The 27,468-nt window shown below is 41.9% G+C and overlaps 1 protein-coding gene across 2 annotated transcripts; it reads right to left on the bottom strand.

The window, feature by feature from the left end:
• Positions 1–704: 704 nt before the first annotated feature.
• Positions 705–26,851, bottom strand: LOC124139515 (2-aminomuconic semialdehyde dehydrogenase-like). Of its 2 annotated transcripts, none has more exons than XM_048394998.1 (10): positions 26,582–26,851; positions 23,295–23,495; positions 22,414–22,625; positions 21,640–21,806; positions 17,944–18,014; positions 17,228–17,332; positions 9,869–10,040; positions 6,673–6,786; positions 5,646–5,741; positions 705–3,190 (listed from the first exon to the last, which is right to left on the bottom strand). In XM_048394998.1, the coding sequence occupies exons 1-10, from the start codon at positions 26,746–26,748 to the stop codon at positions 3,044–3,046; spliced, it is 1,452 nt and encodes a 483-aa protein (XP_048250955.1). In that variant the 5' UTR covers positions 26,749–26,851; the 3' UTR covers positions 705–3,043. The 2 variants fall into 2 exon arrangements, with proteins under 2 accessions (XP_048250955.1, XP_048250961.1); XM_048395004.1 differs by having other exon boundaries at positions 22,414–22,680; positions 23,389–23,495.
• Positions 26,852–27,468: the final 617 nt, after the last annotated feature.

Here is a 27,468-nt window from a genome sequence, read left to right as displayed (position 1 = left end):
ACACTGTTGTACTATGCTGTGACACTGTTGTACTATGCTGTGACACTGTTGTACTATACTAGGACACTGTTGTACTATACATAATAACTATGGCATTGATATGCATTCTGGCATCACTGAACAAGTGTGATTCACGAAGTAATTACACAATTAAACAGTACTGAAAATATAACTGCCACCCAGATCCCAGCAATGAGTTCAATGGTACCAAGCCCTTGGAATATGTAAGGGCATAATTCCACTGTCAATCCCATGAGTCATAACCCATAATTATTGTTTAACATTTGTGTGTACAAAAAGCATCATTTATTACAATGGATTTTAGAGTGTTTGTTTGTTTGGTTGTTGTTTAAAGCCAAACTCAGCAATATTTCAGCCGTATGACGGCTGTATGTAATTTCAGTGATGGATATATTGAGCATCGATCCACGTAATTGGGATACGATGACATGCATCAACCAAGTCAGCGAGCCTGACCACCCGATCCCGTTAGTCGCCTCTTACGACATGCATAGTCGCCTTTTACAGCAAGCATGGGTTACTGAATACCTATTCTACCCGGGATCTTCACGGGTCAAGTGAATGACATAACGTAAGGACAGGTACTGCCCTGCCTAACATCTAAGGTATAACGTACCCAGACATTTGGATGCAATACTAACACATGGACGTACCTGACATCACACAAATAGGACAAACAGATATGGAATTCCATGAAGCTTTAATGGCATAAACAAAACAATAACTTCAATAAACTGACACAAAATATAAATTGATATTTAAAAATATTTACACCAGTATCAGCATGTAGATATAATTGATGAATTATTGCCATCAATATTGTGATATCAAGATAAGGAAAACAGAGTAAGCACAGGCTGAAAGTGGCCAAATAAAAAATATCCATAAGATACAGCTCCTTTTTTCTGGTGAAGAATGATTTTAGCAAATTGTAGAAACACCCCTGGCAGCCCCCACCACCCAGAAAATGTAAGTCCTTATTTTTTAGCATAAAAGCATCAGTTTCAAACCATCTGTTGAACTCAAGGGAACTTAAATTATTTCCTATAACAGGGTCTTGGACTTAACAATAGAGCTAAACTCACCACAAATATATCTGTGAAATAAACAATCTATGACTAAAATAAAGTTTTGTTTTTTTATTTTTGTTTCTTGTTTTCTTATGACTCTACGGTTAAACAAGAAATATAATGGCCTGGTTTAAGATTAACAGAAACATCCTGCCCTACTCAATTCCAAGAACATTAATTTCCTCTCACCAACAATACCCAGTAGGTGGTGAGGTGTAATGGGGTTTAACATTGATTCAAGATTATTGCACCTATATAGCAAAGTGCATGCACATGGCTATTAAATGTCGATTTATAGCGCTATCCCACTGAGATAACTTGCTGCAGTTTAACATGAATACTCCACTCAGACCCAGAATACTGACTGTACCCATGTGGGAATCGAACCCAGGCCATATGTGCATTAACCACTAGGTAACCCCACCCCCGGAGAGTGTACACCAGGAGTGTTTAAAATAAGTGGGTCCTCCACTGTATAAAATCTAGGGACCCTGAAATCTTTCACCTATGAACATTGGGGCTAAGACAAGGGCCCCTAGACAATCCTGCTCAAGTATGAACAAGGAATATTGTTTAATGAACCCAGGTAGCCCAGCTCTGCTCCCTGATGAATAGTGCTGACCACTCCACACAAATCTTACATTCAAGGCCTCTAATTTGAACAGAATACTTGAAACAATATGGTTGGTGTTGTACTCCATGCCATGATTTCTTCCCACACAGGATGGATGTAGCTGTATCTCGTGCTTACATATACAGTTAAACTCTGTTGTGTCCAACCTTGATGTCTCAAACTTACTCTTGTCTCGAAGTAAAAGTTTGGTCTCTGGGTATGCCTTCTTTATTCATCATTTTCGGTTGTGTCGAACCTAGGATAACTTGAGTATTTATTTCAACATCGACACAAGTGTTTAGCTGTACCTAATCCAAACAATATATTCATTGTTGTGAAAGACATGCTAAATTAATTCCAAGCGTGGATACAGCTTTTTTAAAATGGGGGATGCATAAAAAATTTGTCAATATAAACTGTAAATGCCAGATAATAACCAATCTCAATTATCACCCTAAGAGATTGGATAATGATAATTCACGAAATATTTTTCGTTTCTTAGCGAATCAATTAGTTGTTACTTTTGTTGAAAACATGTCACCGAATGAGTAATTACATGTTTTTGTTCACATCAACATGGTTACTGTGCTTCAAGCAGTCAGGCATCCTAGCATCCCAGCACTGGATCTGGCACTGAAAGCAGTCTTTTGGTTCTAACTAGAGAGTGAGTAGGGTTTGTCACTAGCTTTGAGCAATGTCAGCTTAATGTTATATGAATTTGATAGCCCAAGAGTGAGACAGGTCATAGACATTCACCACTAGCATGTGTACATCTCAACACCAAGCATCATTATGGGGTAAATATTGGATTCGAACACGTGAACAGTGGAGTCTGTTCACTGAGCAATCACTGTGTCACCGGTGCCCCCAATTCTTGCTCGTGAACTGGAATATACAGCATGCGTTAAAAATAATATGAAAATCCTGCTATGCAAAGTACACAACAGATAAACATTTCACAAGTTAACTGTGGCCGGGGATAAAACCGGGCACATGGTACCATGGCCATTTGTAAATGTGAACACAACAATAGCTTCAATACGTTTACATGCAACTGAGGCCTGAGACACTGCACATGATCAATAGCTCTATCTAGACGAGAAAACCCAATGTTATTAATAGTCAAACACTACGAACATTCATCTTTGATATTAATAATATGCGAATGATAACTTAATGATAATTTTGAGAGGTATGTCTGTGTCTATCTGCTTTGAGGTAGGATTTCAATTTGGTATTACTGTGTCAACTCCTCTAAATTATCCATGTTATTGTCTAGACAGTTCTTAGATCCGTGTTTCCATCCCCCATCCCCCATCTTTCAGTCAGCATGTACCATTCACATCTTGACACATATTGTCTTCTCCTCGGTGAAGAACTCGATGGAGTCTTTGGCTCCCTCTCGTCCAATGCCGGACTCCTTTGTTCCTCCAAAGGGCATGTTGAGGTCTCTCACAAGCCAGCAGTTGGCCCACACGGTACCAACCTGAAAGTCACATAATTCACAGATGAAATAAAGGCAGCCTCACTGTGTACTGTGTAACATCTGTGCACTGATACAGCTATCTGGAGACATAGGTTGCACACTATGCTATGTGAATGTAAATAAATCAGGATACAATTTGGATTCAGCAGTCATGTCAACATAATACCAAAATAGAATGCTTCTTTAAGGTTTGTCTGTGTCTGTGTCTGAGTTTCTGTGTGTGTGTGTGGGTGTGTGTGTGTGTGTGTGTGTGTGTGTGTAGATGCAATGTGTCCCTGCTATTGTTATGACAACCTTATACCCTGTTCATACGAGGGCTGGCTGAAAAGTTCTAAGCCTAAGTGGGATATCTCAATCAGATTGAAACAAACTTTTGCCACCTACCACTTGTTTGCCTAAGAGTCACATATGAAATGGGCCAAAATGTTGTAGGGACCTTTACTTAAACAATTTCTGATGACACTTTTGGGAATGTACAATCTCACCTGTATTTCATGTGAAATAAAATGCACATATTCTGAGGATATTATCAGAGGCTTCCTTATTATTAGAAAAAACTAACAAGGTGATGAGTGACAATCTTGAACTCACTTGAATGATTGGTTAATCACCAAAATATCCTAAAAGCCTTTTCACTTTATCAAAGTTACCTGATCACTGGCGTTCACTGTCTAATATGAACTTATCTTTGTAATGTGATTATGGATATAGATTACAGATATTATAAATGCCTCGGTGGGAATATTGTTTGAAGCATTCATAAAATCTATATCAGTTTGCCTGAATTGTCACTATCAGCTGAGTGTTTTGTTGACCCAGAAATGTTGACGAAGACCTTGTCATTGTGGTCCTTTTGTACTTATTCCTGTATATAACTGTAGAACTATCCACCAACTTTCATATATATACACATTCCCATTACATGTTAATCAGCATCTTCCCAAGGCAAGGGCATTAACTGACATCAGAAGTCCAGTTTCCACCCTTGCCGAACTAGGCTGGAATTCCGATACTACATTTCGGCTGGACTAATAAGTCTATGCGTAGTCCAATCAAAATTGTGTCATAGTCCAATAAAAAAAACTAGACATCTGGTTCGCAAACAAAATGGATTTCAAAGTACAGTGTTCGGTCAACTGCAGGGTTTGCAAAGCATGTTTACCACCCACTGGGTGTCGATAGATATTTTGCAAATCTTTTCATGTTTGTAATCAAGATGATCTGGTGAGTTGAAGCACTTCGCGAGGTAAGACCCATTTATTTCAATAAAGATCTTGATTATCAATCAGATTGTCTTGACATTCGTGACCAACTCGTGTTATTCCGGGACAAGCCGAATAGCGACTCGTGCCCCTCTCGTGGCCATTTTTGCAACCGGGTTCCGTCTTAGCGCAAACGGGCATACCTAAAACAATTGTCAACTCGTTGCGTAATGGTTCACATATATTTCCCCATATATTATATATATTTCAGATGCAATTTAAAGCACACATACAGTATGATTGAACACATTTAACTGTGTCCTGGGTATATTTTTAGATGCAAGACATATGTAAAAACAAAAATTATTTCTTAGGGATTCTTTGACGAAGAACTTGAAATCATACGCGCATTCTGATTGGTTTGTCGTATTTTCGCACATAACATTCATCGATAGGGGGACGAGTCTTCTTGCAGGTTACGGAAAAGGGCGAGTGGTGACGAATGATTGTCTTGACTGGGCACCGCCATCTTGTTTGAAGCAAAAATGATATGAGAGATGGAATCTGATTGGTCAATAGGAGGAACATAGAAGGGACACAACTTGTAATAGCCACTGGTGTCAAGTCTGGAAATCCAGCCTAGTTTTGCAAGGGTGGAAACTGGACTTTAATAGTCAGTAAACGCCCTTACCTCGGGAATATGGTGAGTTTGTTGTTTAATGGTGTACTCATCAATATTCCAGCTGTATGAATGTGGGCTGTAAGTAAGCAAGCTTGGTCCAAACAAATTGATGACTGATATCATGAGCAAAGATCAACACTATCGGGTCAGGCAAGTCATCGAGCCTGACCACGCCATCCAATCAATCGTCTCTTGTGACCAACAATCACTCTGGAGTCCATCACATGTATGTAGTAATTGCAATATAACCCAGTATAACATGTGCCTACCTACATATAGAGGCCTTCCTACATATAGAGATTAAGCTATATTGCTTGACATTCTAATAATGATGATGTGAGTGAGTGAGTGAGTGAGTGAGTGAGTTGGGTTTTATGCCGCTTTTAACATTTTTCCAGTTATATCGCGGCATGTCAGCTTAATGTGGGAGGAAAGCCCGAGGTGATGCAGGTGATGATGATAAAAAAGACGTTATTGATGATAATACAGTAAATAGTGATGATGATTATTATAATAAAAAGGGAATGATAATATTGGTGATGATGATGATAATGATGATAAGGACACCTACCTGTAGCCTCTGAGCTATTCGGTGTAGTCGGCTGACATTCTGGGTCCAGAGAGTAGCACACAGACCATACTTGACACTGTTAGCACGACGGACTACCTGCAATACAGAAACAGCCATATCATGCAGGAGTGCTCACCGTGGAAGACATTTCTTTATAAATATATTTACTCGCTAACTGTTTCAACTGCATTAAGGTGTATTAAGACCAAACATATATGCTTCATCAATCAAAGTTAGCGTCTACAGACGCTTTGACAATTCTGCTTAAAAAGAAAACGCCTTCATCCTTACAGGTAACAGGCTGGGTGACAACAAGTACCATCTTTTGGCATGATGGGGCCAGGGGTCAAACTCTCTATCCAGTAGACAACAGAGGCTGTCTTCAACATTTGAACTTTATAATATATAATGAGAGAATGAGGTGGTCGTAGAAATTAAAGACAGGTCACGGTAAAGCGGGTCAGACTACTTGTTCATACGCCAGATATGATAGCTACCCTGGTCCCCGTCCCACAAAGATATCTTTGCACTATGACCATCCTAAGTGTCAAGAACATAGTCAGGGTGTATTTGGGATTCAAACCCATGCTCATAGGATTCTGGCACACCTAAGGTTGACAACTCTGTACAGCAATTTGCAACACCTTAGTGACTGTGTCGTCCAAGCTCCCATGTAGCTGCTAATTTAATAGCATAATAGTCCTACTGTAACTAGAATATGTTGTGAGAAAAATATTAAAAGACAGGATAAGTATAAATGCTAAAGCAAAGGATTAGGCTGCGATCTGTAAATAATCAAGTCTGGACCAGACAATCCTGTGATTGATCAATAGGGATCGATGACATGCATCAACCAAGTCAGCGAGCCTGACCACCTGACCCTGTTAGTCGCCTGTCACCACAAACCTAGTCGCCTTTTACGACAAGCATGGGTTGCTGAAGACCTATTCTACCCTGGATCTTCACGGGTCTCTGATGACTGAACTACTACGGTCTGCCAAAATTTGGCCTCAAGGTAAAACCTCACCTCTTCCTCTGTCTCAAATGGAACAATGCAGGCCACAGGGCCGAAGATTTCTTCAGTCATCAGGCGGGAATCATCAGTGACGTTTGTGATGACCGTTGGCCTCATGAAGTAGCCCTGGAACATGAGTGAGTGAGTGAGTGAGTTTGAGTGAGTTTGGGGTATTGAGTAAGTTTTGGGTGATTGATTGAGTGAGTGAGTAAGTGAGTGAGTGAGGTTGGGTGAGTGAGTGTGTGAGTGTGTTTGAGTGAGTTTAGGTGATTGAGTGAGTTTTAGTGAGTGAATTTGGGTGAGTGAGTGAGTGAGAGTGAGTGAGTGAGTAAGTGAGTGAGTGAGTGAGTGAGAGTGAGTGAGTTAGTCAATTTGGGTGAGTGAGTGAGTTTGAGTGAGTGAGTGAGTTTGGGTGAGTGAGTGAGTGAGTGAGTGAGTGGATAGCTTCTAGCAATAGTACAGTGGGGGACACAAAAAATGGGGAAACATTTTAACTTGTAACCCACTCACTAAGGCCACATTTTTGTTATTTTAGGATTCAGTGAGTTAACGAACCTTGTAAGAAGCAGACACGGGTGATAATGCCCTGACAATTCAGTGACTTAGTTAATTACCGTTTGAGCTGGAATACCTACACTCAGCATGTAACGTTACTGTTAGAGTGGTCACCAACATCCAGCTGTGATTTACCAAGAAGAACAGAACAGGTCAACAACAGCCCCACGGGGTACCAGCCAAGATGGCGGACGCTATGCTGCAATCAGCACACTCTGCCCGAGCTAGTGATGTACTCGGGAATATCTTAGTTGACATGAATGCTTCATCATCTAAAAGTGGCTAATGATGTCCAAAGTCACGAGCAAGAAGCGCTCCCTGGCATCTAAGGTGCAACCAAAATCCAGTTCCAAACAAAACAAAGAGGTTAGAACTCAGCAGGATAACAGACCGACGTCCAACAGCAAGTCTCCGACTAAACCCTTACATGAGAGTCAAGACTGGCTCCTAGCCCAAGTCACGCAAAAGAATATGAAGATGATATCCAGTATGACAACATCTATTTCCAAACTTGGAGACATTATGGCCTCGTTTTTGTATCAGACGCCACCCCCAGCCATGCCAGTGCAGCTGTGACCCACCCTCCATACCATGAATGAGGGGAGGTGGGAACAGCCATGGGCCAGTAGTCCATTGACAAGCTGTCTGACAGTGGCAGGAACGGCGCCATGGAAGACCTTTTGATGATGCTGAAGAGGCTGCAGGTGCTCTGAGCACAGCCGATGGCTCCACGCAAATGGATGAGAGTAATGATCTATTGGACTCCCTGCTTCAGGATTATGCCAATGAAGATCTCTTTGACCCACCTATACAACCAAAGTTGGCAGGGGCAATGAACAATATGATGTTCAAGAAAATGCCTGAAGAAAAGTTGAAAAGTCTCCCCACAACTGTGAGTTGGTGAAAACGACAAAGTGAATCCAGAAATCTGGAATAAGCTTAAATCACAAGAACGGTCAGATGCAGAAACTCCAAGCTTCTGTCCTTAGGGCACCTGTGGCATTGCTACACATAGCCAGTGACTTACAAGCAATTCCAGCAGTTGTGTTCACCTCAGACGCCTATATCTACCCTGCGGGTTGGAGACAACTTGGGGGAGACTATCAAGTCAATGAGTATGACTTCACTCATCTTCCCAAAGCAAGAGAGTTAACTGACTTTAAAAGTCCAGTTTCCACTCTTGCCAAACTAGGCTGGAATTACTGGGCTTGATCGTAGCGCCACCAGTGGCTATTACAAGCTATGTCCCTTTTAAGCCTCTCCTATGAACCAATCAGATTCCACGTCTGGCATCACCTGCGTTTGCTTCACACAAAATGGTGGCGCCCAGTCAGGACGATCTGATTGATAATCAAGATCTATATTGTTATAAAACGGGTCTTACATCGCAAAATGCATCAAAATGCACCTTGATCAAAAACATGAAGAGATTTGGAAAATATCTGCTGACAACGAGTTGGCGGTGCACATGCTTTGCAAATCCTGCAATCGACTGAAATCTGCACAACAGTTTACGAACCGAATTTCGTTTTCGGTGTGCCATTTTGATTTGACTATGCATAGACTCGTTAGTCCAAAAATGTAACTCCATAATACCAGCCTAGTTCGGCAAGGGTGGAAACTGGACTTTTATAGTCAGTTAACTCTCTTGCCTCGGGAAGATGGACTTTACTAAGAAGGTGAATACATATCTACAGTCTTCATTAGACTTAAGAAAAACAGAACATACAGACTTTTCTTGAATCTGAAGCTAATGGTATTTAGTGTAGACTATGTCCATTTCAAGATGGAGAGCCTTACAGCTGCCCTCTTGTCTGTGCGTAAGGACTTTATATGGCATTGACAGATTTGAAAGATGCCTACTACACTGTGACTATACTGAGCCGGCTGGTGGAGTATTCTGCGACTTTCTCCAAGTCCTACAACAAACCTGTGGGTGCGTTTGCATTGGCTTATCTTCCCGATACTGATCTGTATGGAAAGTTTCATCCAGAAATATTCAACAGTTTTGGAGTTTTGCTCCGGAAACAAGCACTGTCCAAAGTTCAGTAACCCTTGCAACCCTTTCAGTAAAGACCAACTTGTCGTCATGAAAACATTAAAAAAAAAAATCCCAAACCATCAAAAGGCACCAGTTCACCTGTAGACTGATCTGTCTAGCAAGTTTCATCCAGAAATATTTAACAGTTTCGGTGTTCTGCTCCCCCAAAACAGACAGACATGCTGATTGCTATATCCACCCGTTTTTCAAACCGAGGGGATAAAAATGATTTATTTCCTCAAAATGTTACCTCAGCAGGAAAAATTTTTTAAACAGCTTTCAATTATAGTGAAGCAGTGAAGCATTTGTTTTGTTGTTTTACTTATTTCATAGTCGGTGGATCCATACACCAAGTTTCAAAAGGGTTTGGGGGCGAGTTGGGTTTTACACCTCATTCATCAATATTCCAGCAATATCATGATGGGAAAGCATAAATTTGGTATCTATTGTAGTTATTTGGAAAATCAAACCTGGTCCTTGGGTGATAAAAACTTTAAACGCTTAGCTACCCAAGCACTTCCTTATTGTTATGACAATCAACAGTAACTACAGAGTATGGGCAGTGCACTAACATAGCTTCAGTCATTATGCCCTTGCTAAGTAATATCTTACATTTCTACATTTCTCTGGCAGATCCAGTTCCTTCACACCATCCCCACACAGGACAGTGGCCCCATCTGACCTGGCCACCTCCACGTATCCCTTGACCTTTGCAAGGTGCTCCTTGCTGATGAGGGCACCGGTAAAAGTGTTGACATCTTGGGGATCACCAACAACCAGCTCACTGAAATTACATGGTCATGATGAGGGCCCTTTGGGCATTTCCAACAACCAGCTCACTGAAATTACATGGTCATGATCAGGGCCCTTTGGGGATTTCCAACAACCAGCTCACTGAAATTACATGGTCATGATGAGGGCCCTTGTGGATCTCCAACAGCAATCTCCCTGAAACTACATGGTCATAATCAGGGCCCTTTGGGGATTTCCAACAACCAGCTCACTGAAATTACATGGTCATGATGAGGGCCCTTGTGGATCTCCAACAGCAATCTCCCTGAAACTACATGGTCATAATCAGGACCCTTGAGGATCTCCAACAACAATCTCCCTGAAACTACATGGTCATATTCAGGGCCCTTTGGGGATCACCAACAACCAGCTCCCTGAAATTACATGGTCATAAATAGGGCCCTTTGGGGATTTCCAACAATAATCTCCCTGAAATTACATGGTCATAATCAGGGCCCTTTAGGGATTTCCAACAATAATCTCCCTGAAATTACATGGTCATAATCAGGGCCCTTTGGGGATTTCCAACAATAATCTCCCTGAAATTACATGGTCATAATCAGGGCCCTTTAGGGATTTCCAACAATAATCTCCCTGAAATTACATGGTCATAATCAGGGCCCTTTGGGGATCACCAACAACAATCTCCCTGAAACTACATGGTCATAATCATGGCCCTTTAGGGATTTCCAACAATAATCTCCCTGAAATTACATGGTCATAATCAGGGCCCTTTGGGGATCACCAACAACCAGCTCACTGAAATTACATGGTCATGATCAGGATCCTTTGGGTATCTCCAACAACAATCTCCCTGAAATTACATGGTCATGATCAGGGCCCTTTGGGGATCACCAACAACCAGCTCACTGAAATTACATGGTCATGATCAGGGCCCTTTGGGGATTTCCAACAACCAGCTCACTGAAATTACATGGTCATGATGAGGGCCCTTGTGGATCTCCAACAGCAATCTCCCTGAAACTACATGGTCATAATCAGGGCCCTTTGGGGATCACCAACAACCAGCTCACTGAAATTACATGGTCATGATGAGGGCCCTTTGGGGATTTCCAACAACCAGCTCCCTGAAATTACATGGTCAGGATCAGGACCCTTGAGGATCTCCAACAACAATCTAACTGAAATTACATGGTCATAATCAGGGCCCTTTGGGGATCACCAACAACAATCTCCCTGAAACTACATGGTCATAATCATGGCCCTTTAGGGATTTCCAACAATAATCTCCCTGAAATTACATGGTCATAATCAGGGCCCTTTGGGGATCACCAACAACCAGCTCACTGAAATTACATGGTCATGATCAGGATCCTTTGGGTATCTCCAACAACAATCTCCCTGAAATTACATGGTCATGATCAGGGCCCTTTGGGGATCACCAACAACCAGCTCACTGAAATTACATGGTCATGATCAGGGCCCTTTGGGGATTTCCAACAACCAGCTCACTGAAATTACATGGTCATGATGAGGGCCCTTGTGGATCTCCAACAGCAATCTCCCTGAAACTACATGGTCATAATCAGGGCCCTTTGGGGATCACCAACAACCAGCTCACTGAAATTACATGGTCATGATGAGGGCCCTTTGGGGATTTCCAACAACCAGCTCCCTGAAATTACATGGTCAGGATCAGGACCCTTGAGGATCTCCAACAACAATCTCCCTGAAATTACATGGTCATAATCAGGGCCCTTTGGGGATCACCAACAACAATCTCCCTGAAACTACATGGTCATAATCATGGCCCTTTAGGGATTTCCAACAATAATCTTCCTGAAATTACATGGTCATAATCAGGGCCCTTTGGGGATCACCAACAACCAGCTCACTGAAATTACATGGTCATGATCAGGATCCTTTGGGTATCTCCAACAACAATCTCCCTGAAATTACATGGTCATGATCAGGGCCCTTTGGGGATCACCAACAACCAGCTCACTGAAATTACATGGTCATGATCAGGGCCCTTTGGGGATTTCCAACAACCAGCTCACTGAAATTACATGGTCATGATGAGGGCCCTTGTGGATCTCCAACAGCAATCTCCCTGAAACTACATGGTCATAATCAGGGCCCTTTGGGGATCACCAACAACCAGCTCACTGAAATTACATGGTCATGATGAGGGCCCTTTGGGGATTTCCAACAACCAGCTCCCTGAAATTACATGGTCAGGATCAGGACCCTTGAGGATCTCCAACAACAATCTCCCTGAAACTACATGGTCATATTCAGGGCCCTTTGGGGATCACCAACAACCAGCTCCCTGAAATTACATGGTCATAATCAGGGCCCTTTGGGGATTTCCAACAATAATCTCCCTGAAATTACATGGTCATAATCAGGGCCCTTTAGGGATTTCCAACAATAATCTCCCTGAAATTACATGGTCATAATCAGGGCCCTTTGGGCATTTCCAACAACCAGCTCACTGAAATTACATGGTCATGATCAGGGCCCTTTGGGGATTTCCAACAACCAGCTCCCTGAAATTACATGGTCATGATGAGGGCCCTTGTGGATCTCCAACAGCAATCTCCCTGAAACTACATGGTCATAATCAGGGCCCTTTGGGGATTTCCAACAACCAGCTCACTGAAATTACATGGTCATGATGAGGGCCCTTGTGGATCTCCAACAGCAATCTCCCTGAAACTACATGGTCATAATCAGGACCCTTGAGGATCTCCAACAACAATCTCCCTGAAACTACATGGTCATATTCAGGGCCCTTTGGGGATCACCAACAACCAGCTCCCTGAAATTACATGGTCATAAATAGGGCCCTTTGGGGATTTCCAACAATAATCTCCCTGAAATTACATGGTCATAATCAGGGCCCTTTAGGGATTTCCAACAATAATCTCCCTGAAATTACATGGTCATAATCAGGGCCCTTTGGGGATTTCCAACAATAATCTCCCTGAAATTACATGGTCATAATCAGGGCCCTTTAGGGATTTCCAACAATAATCTCCCTGAAATTACATGGTCATAATCAGGGCCCTTTGGGGATCACCAACAACAATCTCCCTGAAACTACATGGTCATAATCATGGCCCTTTAGGGATTTCCAACAATAATCTCCCTGAAATTACATGGTCATAATCAGGGCCCTTTGGGGATCACCAACAACCAGCTCACTGAAATTACATGGTCATGATCAGGACCCTTTGGGTATCTCCAACAACAATCTCCCTGAAATTACATGGTCATGATCAGGGCCCTTTGGGGATCACCAACAACCAGCTCACTGAAATTACATGGTCATGATCAGGGCCCTTTGGGGATTTCCAACAACCAGCTCACTGAAATTACATGGTCATGATGAGGGCCCTTGTGGATCTCCAACAGCAATCTCCCTGAAACTACATGGTCATAATCAGGGCCCTTTGGGGATCACCAACAACCAGCTCACTGAAATTACATGGTCATGATGAGGGCCCTTTGGGGATTTCCAACAACCAGCTCCCTGAAATTACATGGTCAGGATCAGGACCCTTGAGGATCTCCAACAACAATCTCCCTGAAATTACATGGTCATAATCAGGGCCCTTTGGGGATCACCAACAACAATCTCCCTGAAACTACATGGTCATAATCATGGCCCTTTAGGGATTTCCAACAATAATCTTCCTGAAATTACATGGTCATAATCAGGGCCCTTTGGGGATCACCAACAACCAGCTCACTGAAATTACATGGTCATGATCAGGATCCTTTGGGGATTTCCAACAACCAGCTCACTGAAATTACATGGTCATGATCAGGGCCCTTTGGGGATCACCAACAACCAGCTCACTGAAATTACATGGTCATGATCAGGGCCCTTTGGGGATTTCCAACAACCAGCTCACTGAAATTACATGGTCATGATGAGGGCCCTTGTGGATCTCCAACAGCAATCTCCCTGAAACTACATGGTCATAATCAGGGCCCTTTGGGGATCACCAACAACCAGCTCACTGAAATTACATGGTCATGATGAGGGCCCTTTGGGGATTTCCAACAACCAGCTCCCTGAAATTACATGGTCAGGATCAGGACCCTTGAGGATCTCCAACAACAATCTCCCTGAAACTACATGGTCATATTCAGGGCCCTTTGGGGATCACCAACAACCAGCTCCCTGAAATTACATGGTCATAATCAGGGCCCTTTGGGGATTTCCAACAATAATCTCCCTGAAATTACATGGTCATAATCAGGGCCCTTTAGGGATTTCCAACAATAATCTCCCTGAAATTACATGGTCATAATCAGGGCCCTTTGGGGATTTCCAACAATAATCTCCCTGAAATTACATGGTCATAATCAGGGCCCTTTAGGGATTTCCAACAATAATCTCCCTGAAATTACATGGTCATAATCAGGGCCCTTTGGGGATCACCAACAACAATCTCCCTGAAACTACATGGTCATAATCATGGCCCTTTAGGGATTTCCAACAATAATCTCCCTGAAATTACATGGTCATAATCAGGGCCCTTTGGGGATCACCAACAACCAGCTCACTGAAATTACATGGTCATGATCAGGACCCTTTGGGTATCTCCAACAACAATCTCCCTGAAATTACATGGTCATGATCAGGGCCCTTTGGGGATCACCAACAACCAGCTCACTGAAATTACATGGTCATGATCAGGGCCCTTTGGGGATTTCCAACAACAATCTCTGTGAAATTACATGGTCACGATAAGACAGACCCCTTGGGGGTCTTACACTTATCATTGTCGGAATCAGTGTATTCCAGGAGCTGCCACAACAGCTATACAAGTGAACAAATGTTATTTTACACCCCTGTCAGCAATATTTCAGATATATCACAGTAGCCTAGAAATAATCAAGAGTTGGCGAAGCAAACCTGTTGTTAGCTACTTGGTCACAATGAGACATACGGTAATCAACAAAGTCACACATCGTAACCCCCCAATCCTCATGTTATTTGTCTGTTAGAATAACCATGGGGTCCTTGGAATCTGACATAGTTTCACCGGCAACTTTCACCGGTTTTACAATGGTCCTTGTCTACGTGGGCAACTGAAAGTAGCTTCACATCTGACATTTCAGATATTATTCAAACATTGATTTTGTTGACATCCATTATCCATTCATATGTCAATCCAAACAGTGCAACAAGTGACATGAGGTTAATTCAATCCAAAACAAAGACCTTTAGTACCTGATCCCTTGGACTATCTGTCTGGGCCAATTTTGAAGACCACTGGCCTCCTGAACTAGTCAAGTGAAACAGTTTTTCTTTGTACGAAAAGCCTTCAACCCAAATACAATTTAGCAAAATTCCTCATTTGTACAAGGTATTTATATCACATAGAACACATCAATACCTTCTCTTCTTGACCGAGCCTTCTGTGTAAATTTGTACCTGAAGAGCAATTCACCTTGCCACCAGAACAAATCTGTCCTTGAAGAGCAACTCACCTTACTGCTTGGACAAGTCTGTCCTTGGAAGAAGAACTCACCATACTGCTTGGACAAGTCTGTCCTTGAAGAGCAACTCACCATACTTCTAGGACAAGTCTGTCCTTGAAGAGCAACTCACCTTATTGCTTTGACAAGTCTGTCCTTGAAGAACACCTCACCAGACTGCTTGGACAAATATGTCCTTGAAGAGTAACTCTCCATACTGCTTGGACAAAAACAACTAACCAGACTCCCATGCTAAACAAGGACAAGTCTGTCCTTGGAAGAACAACTCACCATACTGCTTGGACAAGCCTGTCCTTGAAGAGTAACTCTCCATTACTGCTTGGACAAGCCTGTCCTTGAAGAACAACTCAACTTACTGCTCGGACAAGTCTGTCCTTGGAAGAACAACTCACCTTACTGCTTGGACAAGTCTGTCCTTGAAGAGCAACTCTCCATACTGCTTGGGCAAGTCTGTCCTTGAAGAGTAACTCACCTTACTGCTTGGACAAGTCTGTCCTTGAAGAGCAACTCTCCATACTGCTTGGGCAAGTCTGTCCTTGAAGAGTAACTCACCTTACTGCTTCGACAAGTCTGTCCTTGAAGAGTAACTCACCTTACTGCTTGGACAAATATGTCCTTGAAGAGGAACTCTCCATACTGCTTGGACAAGCCTGTCCTTGAAGAACAGCTCACCATACAGCTTGGACAAAAACAACTAACCAGACTCCCATGCTAAATCTAACCTTAAGAGCAACTCACCTGGCCGCCAGAGTAAATCTGTTCTTGAAGAGCAACTCACCTGGCCGCCAGAGTAAATCTGTCCTTGAAGAGCAACACACCTGGCCGCCAGAGAAAATCTGTTCTTGAAGAGCAACTCACCTGGCTGCTAGGGTAAATCTGTCCTTGAAGAGCAACTCACCTGGCTGCCAGAGAAAATCTGTTCTTGAAGAGCAACTCACCTGGCCGCCAGAGTAAATCTGTCCTTGAAGAGCAACTCACCTGGCTGCTAGGGTAAATCTGTCCTTGAAGAGCAACTCACCTGGCTGCTAGGGTAAATCTGTCCTTGAAGAGCAACTCACCTGGCTGCCAGAGAAAATCTGTTCTTGAAGAACAACTCACCTGGCTGCCAGAGTAAATCTGTTCTTGAAGAGCAACACACCTGGCCGCCAGAGTAAATCTGTCCTTGAAGAGCAACTCACCTGGCCGCCAGAGTAAATCTGTCCTTGAAGAGCAACTCACCTGGCCACCAGAGTAAATCTGTTCTAGAAAAGCAACTCACCTGGCCGCCAGAGTAAATCTGTCCTTGAAGAGCAACTCACCTGGCCACCAGGGTAAATCTGTTCTTGAAAAGCAACTCACCTGGCCACCAGGGTAAATCTGTTCTTGAAGAGCAACTCACCTGGCCACCAGAGTAAATCTGTTCTTGAAGAGCAACTCTCCTGGCCACCAGGGTAAATCTGTCCTTGAAGAGCAACTCACCTGGCCACCAGAGTAAATCTGTTCCTGAAGAGCAACTCACCTGGCCGCCAGGGTAAATCTGTCCTTGAAGAGCAACTCACCTGGCCACCAGGATAAATCTGTTCTTGAAGAGCAACTCACCTGGCCGCCAGGGTAAATCTGTTCTTGAAGAGAATCTCACCTGGCCGCAAGGGTACATCTGTTCTTGTAGAGCAACTCACCTGGCCACCAGAGTAATTCTGTTCTTGAAGAGCAACTCACCTGGCTGCTAGGGTAAATCTGTCCACAAAGTCCTTGTAGATGTCCTGGTGGACATACAGCCTACTGGTGCAGAGGCAAATCTCCCCCTGGTTCAGGAAACTCGACCTGTGATGTTTAAAGCTCAAGATATACATTACATCTTGATACATAGGCTATAAGGCCAGGAAAATGTCTCTTAGAAGACAAGAATTTTACAATCAAACATTATATGAAACACTGCCACATACTAAGAACTCTGAGGCTGAAATTGGAAAATCCTCAAATTACCACAATAGTCTTACAGCCACGTTGCTCTGATCGCTACCCAAAATGCAAGAGATGGATATCACTGACCACTGTCTGATGCTTAGCTAAAAAATATCTTGTTCCATTAAAACAGAACCTTTTTGGTCTGTTAAAACAACCTATTTTAATCATTTATGCCCTTGAATGGTTGAAGTCAATACAATCAGCAATATCTTCTCTGTGCAGTATGGGTATTTATCGAAACATGGAAATAAAAATACCCTGGTAATTCAAGAATTGGATGTGGGGAATAACTTACATGGGATCTTTTTTAAATGCATCTTTGCATTACTGAAAAATAGCAACTACTTCTTTAGCGTTTCTTCAAAATTATGATAATGTTTTGCTACATTTATGTATTCTGAAGAAGAGGATTGTGCAATCCTGCTGAGACAGTGTTGGCAGTATGTGATCGAGTGCGCATGCATTACCTGATGGTGGTGTGAACACACTTGTCCAGGTCAGCATCACTGAATATAACAGCTGGGTTTTTGCCTCCAAGCTAACAGTAAAAACCATTGTTTCATGTTTAGAAAGTTGTTTAAATACATACAGATTGCGTTAGTTTTCACATGTTGGAAAATACATTTTGTCACAGTTAGGTACAAAATGGCTTCAACACAATGCCAGTTTGGGCAATATTCATAGAAAATCAGTTAGTTAAGTAAGCATTAGTAACAGAAGAAAACATAAAGGACTCCTTAGTCATCAATGCTAAGCTAACTAATTATATTTACCTGATGGAGTAATGTTCATCTATGAGTAAGCCTTACCACAGAGTGAGGGGCGGTCGGGTAGTCTAGTGGTTAAAGTGTTCGCTCGTCACGCCGAAGACCCGATTTGATTCCCGACATGGGTACAATGTGTGAAGCACATTTCTGGTGTCCCCCGCCGTGATATTGATGGAATATTGCTAAAAGCGGCGTAAAACCAAACTCACTCACTCACTTACCACAGAGTGAGTGAGTGAGTGAGTATGGTTTTAAGCCGCTTTTAGCAATAGTTCAGCAATATCACGACGGGGTACACTACAAATGGCCTTCACCAATAAACCCACAAGGGGAATCAAACCTTGGTATTCAGCTTGACTAGTGAATGTTTTAACCACTAGATTTACCCGACGCCCCTTTTATCACAGTCGCCAAGCTGGATTGTGCCCAGTCATACAACATGTGGCCAGTCGTAGCATTGAAAACAGGCCATAATATCAGAAATGATCACAGCGCAACATGATCAGACCTAGACTGGTATTGTCTCCTTTAAATAATTTGCAAGTGTAATAGATATCTGACTACTCTTAAACAACAAAAGAAAAGTGCAACAAATAGTTTTTCATGCAATTATAACTTCGACCAACATTTTATTTTAAAGTTTACATGTTTTAGCTTGGATCGAAGTAAAGATAAAAATATCTTTGGGTAGCTTAATACAAATTTTTGTATTTTATTTTGCATGAAAGTTTGTGTAGTGTGATTTTCCGGGAAAACAATAAATACTACACCTAAACTATAGGATGTTTGGTTTTTTTAGACAGTAACATGTATTATATATGAACAAACTTCTTCCAGTCTAGATCAGATTCAGATTGAGAGGCTGTCTTGTTTTTCATATATTTACAACTGATAAAGATATAAGGGTCTCATAATCATTTTCCTAACAGCTTCATTGCTACAACTACGTGAAACATAGATGTTTGTTTGTTTGTTCTTTAACGCCGCACTCAGCAATATTCCAACTATATGACGGTGGTCTGTACATAATTGAGTCTGGCCCAGACAATCCAGTGATTGACATCATGAGCATCGATCCATGCAATTGGGATACGATGTCATGCATCAACCAAGTCAGCGAGCCTGACCTCCCAATCTCGTAAAAGTCGCCTCTTACGACAAGCATAGTAACCTTTTATTGCAAGCATGGGAACCTGAAGACCAGGTTATTTCCTTCAACTTTATCCAAACACTTTTTGAACATCTTACAAAGCACACAATGGAATGTGGGATGAAAGTCCAAAGTGATGCAGGTCTTAGACATTTACCACTTTGGTGAAACACACAAGCACGGCTATGATGCTGACAAATCACAAAACATAATCAGGGAGAACTTGGATTCAAACCCACGATCATGTTTCGGTCATTGCAAGGGAAACAACTCTGCACAGCACATTGCAATGCCTTAGACGACTTGGCCACCCGTGGCCCATATATCCATATGTCAGCAGAAATCACAAAAATTAAGATGATAACACAGTGACGATATCCACTACAGTCTATTTATACTTTCTTGCTGATCACCATACTGATCTCATAGCCATAATATTCAACTATTCTCATTCATGATATGACACAAACATGGTATTTGTTCAAAGAAGATGTTCTTAATATTATATACTCGATTTCAGAAATACGCAACTTAACCCTTGTACATATAGAAAATCTCTTTTTTCACTGTTCATAATGTATGTAGCTATGCCATAGGACGCTAGACTAACATCTAGTCTCTGAAATGAACATATCGTACAGAAAAAAAACAGTCGTTCAATTATCTTGATAAAAATATAATAAAATAGGCTGTATTTGATATATATTTGTATTAGGGTCTGTAAGACAGACTAATAGGACGCCTAAATGAATGAGAGAGTGAATATGGTTACAGCCATTTCTAGAAATACTCCAGCAATATGGCCCTCACACATTGTACCCATTTGGGGAATTGAACCTGGGCCACCAGCATGATAAGCAAACACAGTAACCACTAGGCCACCTTGAAGTCAAAGATCTACATCAGAACTGAGAATTCGTCACTGATCTAAGATAACCTACAAATCTGAACCAGATGTGTAAATGTTTTGGTACATCAGCAATCAGCATAAAACAATTGTGTCACAGTTTATATGTAAATATTTCTGTAGGGTGTGTTCAAATCACCAGAACAGCCCAAATACATATTCCTGTCATCATCTCTGTAATCTTAGTAAATGCCTTGTAATGTTAAAAACAAAGTTGGGTGGGTCTCCAATAAATAAAAACAAACAGATCTCAAAGCAAAATGCAGACCCCGCCTGAAACTCATATGATTGCACCCTCAGGTCTAAAATTTATTTAAAATATGAAGGTAGTTCATGTGAATACTGCTATTAACTTTCCTAAGTTTTTTTTTAATTTGCCAGGGCCTACTTGCACAAAGCAAAGTTAGCGCTAAGACTATCGTAAGCCTATGTTAAAGTATGGGAGTTACGATCATCTTAGCGCTAAGATCGCTTTGTACAAGTGGGCCCTGATCTGTTAGGCCAAAACATCCTTTTCATACCTTCTCCTTTGACAGAATGAATGAGGCTGTTATCAAGACAAACAATGAACAATCATGTTTACAATATACCATAAGTATACCCACTACATAAATAAGTAATGTCATGGAATTTAGAGTAGCTTCTTCTAACACTTGGTATACTTGTTATCGACCATTTCATCAAAGCTCTTGAGAATCATTTGGTCATTTGGGTATTTACCCATGAATTTGATTTGTATTGGGTATCCTTAATTTGTAGATGGTTTTAAATTTTTTTCCACGTTTCTTTAAATTGAGGTATTCCAACTTGGAAACCTGTTTCAAAGAAATCCCTGTAAATATTTTAAAACCAAATGAATATTAGTATACACGTCTTACTGACAGTAACTGTCAGTAAATGAACTCATTATTGGCTGATCGTTTATCTGACAGTTGTAATATATGCATTAGTTTTATTTCTTTTGCATTTTTATAGTTTTTGTCGTGTATATGATACACTAAGGATTTGATTAGTCTGTGTATTCCAGTTTATTTAATGTGTATTTTACGCAAATACGCAGCTTACTACACCTCTGCTTCATCTCAGCATCTACCAACTATTTGTAAATATGCAGTTGCTTCATTTCATCATGACAATGTCATCTAAATTATCTCCCCTTTAACCATGAGAATTGTCCATCTCATTCACGGTTAATCATGCTACAAACAAGCAATAGAACTTATGATATCAGAAATTGGAAAGCTAGTTATTGATGACATGACATTTCAGGACCAATTTCTATTTCACAATGGGTCTGTCTAGGCAGGTAGCATCATCATCCCAACCCTTTAAATCTTACCTCGAGGGACAGTTTTTTGGAGAATGGTGCTGCAGATTTACGGAGAGTTTCTGCTGTGACTGTGCCCCCTGTGAACGACACTATGGGGACATCTGGATGTGTCACAATCGCCTGCCCCGCCTTGGATCCCAAACCAAACACAACATTAATCACTCCCGGAGGTAGACCTGAAACACACATATTTTCCAGACTTTTGTTCTGTTTTCTGGATATTAGTTAGTCTATATTAATAGACCATTAATATGATGATCACCTGGAAATTTGCATATAAATGTCCCCAGATGTCAGACAAACATTTACCAGTAAAAATAGTTATGTTTGTTTGTTTGTTGTTTAACGCTGCACTCAGCAATATTCTAGCTATATGATGGCGGTCTGTAAATAATCGAGTCAGGACCAGACAATCCAGTGATTGACATCATGAGCATCGATCTACATAAAATGGATACGATGACATGCATGAACCAAGTCAGCAAGTCTGACCACCCGATCCCGTTAGTCGCCTCTTACGACAAGCATAGTCGCCTTTTACGGCAAGGATGGGTTGCTGAAGACCTGTTCTACCCCGGATCTTCACGGGTAGTTTACTTGCAAATATTTAAACAGTGTTTAATCAGACATTCCTATGATAATAACCTTTGCTACAATTAAGAAATAGCATCAGTTTTAACATACCCTGTAGTTAATTCTGTTTCAGTGAATACCAACAAATACACAACCAGCAGGCAACCATAACATGTATCTGACTTGTGTTTTAGATTATCTGGTGCTTACCTGCAGCGTTGAATACTTCACACAGTTTGAATGCAGTCACCGATGTCATCTCGCTTGGCTTGGCAACGATGGTGTTGCCAGTTATGATTGCTGGAGCAATTTTGAATGTCAGGAGGTATAGTGGGAGGTTCCAGGGGCTGATGAGACCTGCCACGCCCACCGGCTGTTTGACGGTGTAGTTGACAGCCTCAGCATCGTCCATTACACTGGATCTAAAGTGGGACCAACGATGTCTTGTCTTGTTATGTAAGTAACTTAGTGCCTTACCTATATACAAATTCAATTATAATTGTCAAGTGATGTTTTGTTATTTACAATTGAACTTACAAGTATTATGCTGCAAAAACTCTGATATATTTCTAGCCTGTAACAAAACAATCGCAACAAGACATTCACTTATTCAGTTCATGAAGCATACATGGTGCAAGTCAATCGCAACAAGACATTCACTTATTCAGTTCATGAAGCATACATGGTGCAAGTTAATCGCAACAAGACATTCACTTATTCAGTTAATGAAGCATACATGGTGCAAGTCAATCGCAACAAGACATTCACTTATTCAGTTCATGAAGCATACATGGTGCAAGTCAATTGCAACAAGACATTCACTTATTCAGTTCATGAAGCATACATGGTGCAAGTCAATCGCAACAAGACATTCACCTATTCAGTTCATGAAGCATACATGGTGCAAGTCAATCACAACAAGACATTCACTTATTCAGTTCATGAAGCATACATGGTGCAGTCAATCGGAACAAGACATTCACTTATTCAGTTCATGAAGCATACATGGTGCATGTCAATCGCAACAAGACATTCACCTATTCAGTTCATGAAGCATACATGGTGCAAGTCAATCGCAACTAGACATTCACCTATTCAGTTCATGGAGAATGCATGATGCAAAGAATCGGAAGTTATGGACAGCTCGAGGGATGTCCACAGCTTTAGCCAACCAGACTGGTTTACCCTGGTCATGTGACTCCAACTCCGCAAACTCGTCAATTCGGGATTCCAGAATGTCAGCAATCTTGTTCACAATCTTGGAGCGTTCCCCGACAGGTGTATGTGACCAGCTTAAAAAGCAAAATACAAATCGCCAATTTGAAAATTGCTTCTTCTTCATACTAAAAACAACAAGCATGAAAGTTAATCATACACTGTTCTCAACATTGTTGTACCCATATCATGCTGGGGACTCTTACAACAGTGTGTGTAGTGCTAAAGGGTTAATGAAATACATGGGTTGCTGAAGACCTATTCTACCCTAGATATTCATGGATCTCATGCTGGGAAACAGTCAGGACAGTGACTGCGAACAGACAGAGACAGTCAGGACAGTGACTGCGACCAGACAGAGACAGTCAGGACAGTGACTGCGACCAGACAGAGACAGTCAGGACAGTGACTGCGACCAGACACACAGAGAGAGACGGTCAGGACAGTGACTGCGACCAGACAGAGACAGTCAGCACAGTGACTGCGACCAGACAGAGACAGTCAGGACAGTGACTGCGACCAGACAGAGACGGTCAGGACAGTGACTGCGACCAGACAGAGACAGTCAGGACAGTGACTGCGACAAGACAGAGACGGTCGGGACAGTGACTGCGACCAGACAGAGACAGTCGGCACAGTGACTGCGACCAGACAGAGACAGTCAGGACAATGACTGCGACCAGACACACAGAGTGAGACGGTCAGGACAGTGACTGCGACCAGACAGAGACAGTCAGCACAGTGACTGCGACCAGACAGAGACAGTCAGGACAGTGACTGCGACCAGACAGAGACAGTCAGGACAGTGACTGCGACCAGACAGAGACAGTCGGCACAGTGACTGCGACCAGACAGAGACAGTCAGCACAGTGACTGCGACAAGACAGAGACAGTCAGGACAGTGACTGCGACCAGACAGAGACAGTCAGGACAGTGACTGCGACCAGAGAGAGACAGTCAGGACAGTGACTGCGACCAGACACACAGAGCGAGACAGTCAGGACAGTGACTGCGACCAGACAGAGACAGTCAGGACAGTGACTGCGACCAGACAGAGAGCGAGACAGACAGGACAATGACTGCAAACAGACACAGAGAGAGAGACAGTCAGGACAGTGACTGCGACCAGACACAGAGAGAGAGATGGTCAGGACAGTGACTGCGACCAGACACACAGAGCGAGACAGTCAGGACAGTGACTGCGACCAGACAGAGACAGTCAGGACAGTGACTGCGACCAGACAGAGAGCGAGACAGACAGGACAATGACTGCAAACAGACACAGAGAGAGAGACAGTCAGGACAGTGACTGCGACCAGACACAGAGAGAGAGATGGTCAGGACAGTGACTGCGACCAGACACAGAGAGAGAGACGGTCAGGACAGTGACTGCAAACAGACACAGAGAGAGACAGTCAGGACAGTGACTGCGACCAGACACACAGAGAGAGACGGTCAGGACAGTGACTGCGACCAGACACAGAGAGAGAGACGGTCAGGACAGAGACTGCGACCAGACACACAGAGAGAGACGGTCAGGACAGTGACTGCAAACAGACACAGAGAGAGACAGTCAGGACAGTGACTGCGACCAGACACAGAGAGACAGTCTGGACAGTGAACTAGACTAACGGCAAGTAGGCCAGCACTCCAGGACAGCTCAGGTCATGCTTGTGTAATGCACAGACTCTGCCCACGTTGATCATTCTGTATATGTGGGGTGAGGTGAAATGATTATTGCACTTATATAGCGACGTGCATGTATGTGTGTGTGTTTGTGTGGCTGCTTGTACTAGTCCGGACTGATGCCGATTTATAGTGCTAGCTCACTGAGATACCATGCTGCAGTTTAACATGAATACCCCACTCAGACACAGTATACTGACTCCGAGCCGACCAGTCCTTGTTTTAGCCCCTTAATGCCGAGCGCCAGACAGGGTAACAACAAGTACCATCTTTTAACGTCTGTTGGTATGACGCGACCGGGGATCGAACCCCGGACCTTCCGCTCTCAGGGCGAACGCTCTACCACTAGACCACGGAGGCGGTCTTCTGTATATGTACAAGCGTTGATGAATTTAAAGTAACCAGAAAAAAAACACTGAGTAGTTGTTGTGCTACAATATCCTACAATGAAATCTTGTCACTGGCAGCTACAACTGTCTGTTTTCCTTTCCATGATAGTGACTTTTTTTTAATATTCAACATATTCTGAACACTTTATGAACTACCATAGCGAGAAAGTTTTAATTTATAAAATTGGAAATGTCATTTCAATGTAAAGAATAATCTTATTAACATACCCTAAGCCTTTGAAAACAAATTGTTCAATGTTTTTTTAGGGGAAGAGATTCACAGGAAGGCTGTATTTTCAATCTGCTGTGATGGCAGCCATTTATATAAAATTGTTCAAAATGCAAAGTGAACTTTGTTGTATTCAGAGACATATATATAATATGTGTGAGTGAGGACAGTGAGTATGTGAATTTTCGACATCAACATGCTCACTGTTGATGATCTAAATGAATTATTGAAGTTCCTAAATGTGATTATCTGAGAGCAATATGATACAGGGCAATTTTAGACAGCCGACATTTCATATTCAACAGCCATTACACAATATGGACAGTTTTCTTAAAGTTTGTTTGACTATTGTTGCTTGTTACTGTAAATACTTTAAAATTGTATGCACAGCATGAGCAGAATTTGTTTGTCAACAAGATCCATAGCAAGTGACAAGCAGGATTTTGAGTTTTGTGAAAAAGGGTAACCCTAGTGTCATCATCTAGTATCTAGATTACGGCAGAGACCATATATATAATAGACTATTATATGGTCTCTATAGTTACGGGAAGTGGAATATTCTATTTTATATTTTGTGTAAAATCTACTTGCGTAAAATAAATAGAGGTTACAGTGGGCGTATGGTACACACCGCTTTGAGGAATATTCAAGCAATATCACACAGACTCGATACTGCAGTACTTATATAGTTCTAATACTAGTAATAGGACTAGCTCCTCCGTCTAAGACTCTATAATTTATAAAATAAATACATTTTAGAATTTACAAGAACAAAAACGTTTAAACGTAAAAATTATTATTTTTCTTTTACGAGTTTTCGATAAGTCAAACCTTTAGATATAACATATTTTCAAGTTACCCTGTGAACGCTTGTTTAGCTGACAGTACTGCCGCGCCAACTTCTTCTCTCCCACTGTCTGGAATCTGCGCCCAAACATCGCCTGTCGCCGGATTAAAACTGTCAATAAAGTTGTCTGTAGACACAAACTCTCCATTGATGAAGTTTTTGACACATAACATACGCATGATGTTTAGAATAGCTAAGTCACAATTATACAAAAATAGTGTTCACTGAAGATTCTGCAGAGTTTGAGGTTTTGTTTACGCCATTTTATGACCTGTTTGGGACCTTGACCCCAAAGCAGGTGCTTTATTTTGATTGGTTTAAAACGAAGGCGGGGCATTCTGGCTCGGGGCGCTAACCGCATTCCCGATACAAGGTCCAGATAAAGAAAAGACTTAGCTGTACATGCACGGTATCGTGTATACATGACTGTGAACTTATTTTATAATTCATAATTATGGTATAAAGCTGGTGACCTTTGTTAAGAATTTTCTCATTAAACCGCACATATACTTAAATCTCGCCAACACGCACCTTGTAGGTCATTTCTAAACGGATACATTAATCAGTCATAAAGGACGTATGTCCTCAAAACAGGGACGCTTGTTTTCATGGTTCACTTTAATTTATTGCTAAATCATGTCACTGAACACTCCTTTCAGTGGAGATGTCCTGATAATGCCTCTGTTGTTCTGACCGACTTTATTTACCGTATTCGACGTAATAAGCGCCCGGGGCGCTCTCAAAATTAGAAATAGGGGGCTCTTATTAGAATATTATTTTGGTGAAGAAAAACATAGTTGAAAGATAAATTTCGTTGTTTATGCTGACAGCCTGAAATGTTTATGTACGACAGATATATTTTTCCAGATTTTAATTGCCCATAAATAAGGGTGCATATA

This window comes from Haliotis rufescens, unplaced genomic scaffold, assembly GCF_023055435.1.
Source record: "Haliotis rufescens isolate VD_foot unplaced genomic scaffold, xgHalRufe1.0.p SCAF_1, whole genome shotgun sequence".
Lineage (NCBI taxonomy): Eukaryota > Metazoa > Mollusca > Gastropoda > Lepetellida > Haliotidae > Haliotis > Haliotis rufescens.
The sequence above is the reverse complement of the archived record's forward strand: the minus strand, read 5'-3'. Positions and strand labels throughout refer to the sequence as shown.

Coding starts and splice junctions, on each gene's coding strand:
- LOC124139515 (XM_048394998.1), bottom strand. CDS start 26,748: ATGCGTATGTTATGTGTCAAAAACTTCATCAATGGAGAGTTTGTGTCT. Junction 17,333..17,943: donor TGTGTTCACACCACCATCAG/GTAATGCATGCG, acceptor TAAACATCACAG/GTCGAGTTTCCTGAACCAGG. Junction 5,742..6,672: donor CATTTGAGACAGAGGAAGAG/GTGAGGTTTTAC, acceptor TCTGTATTGCAG/GTAGTCCGTCGTGCTAACAG.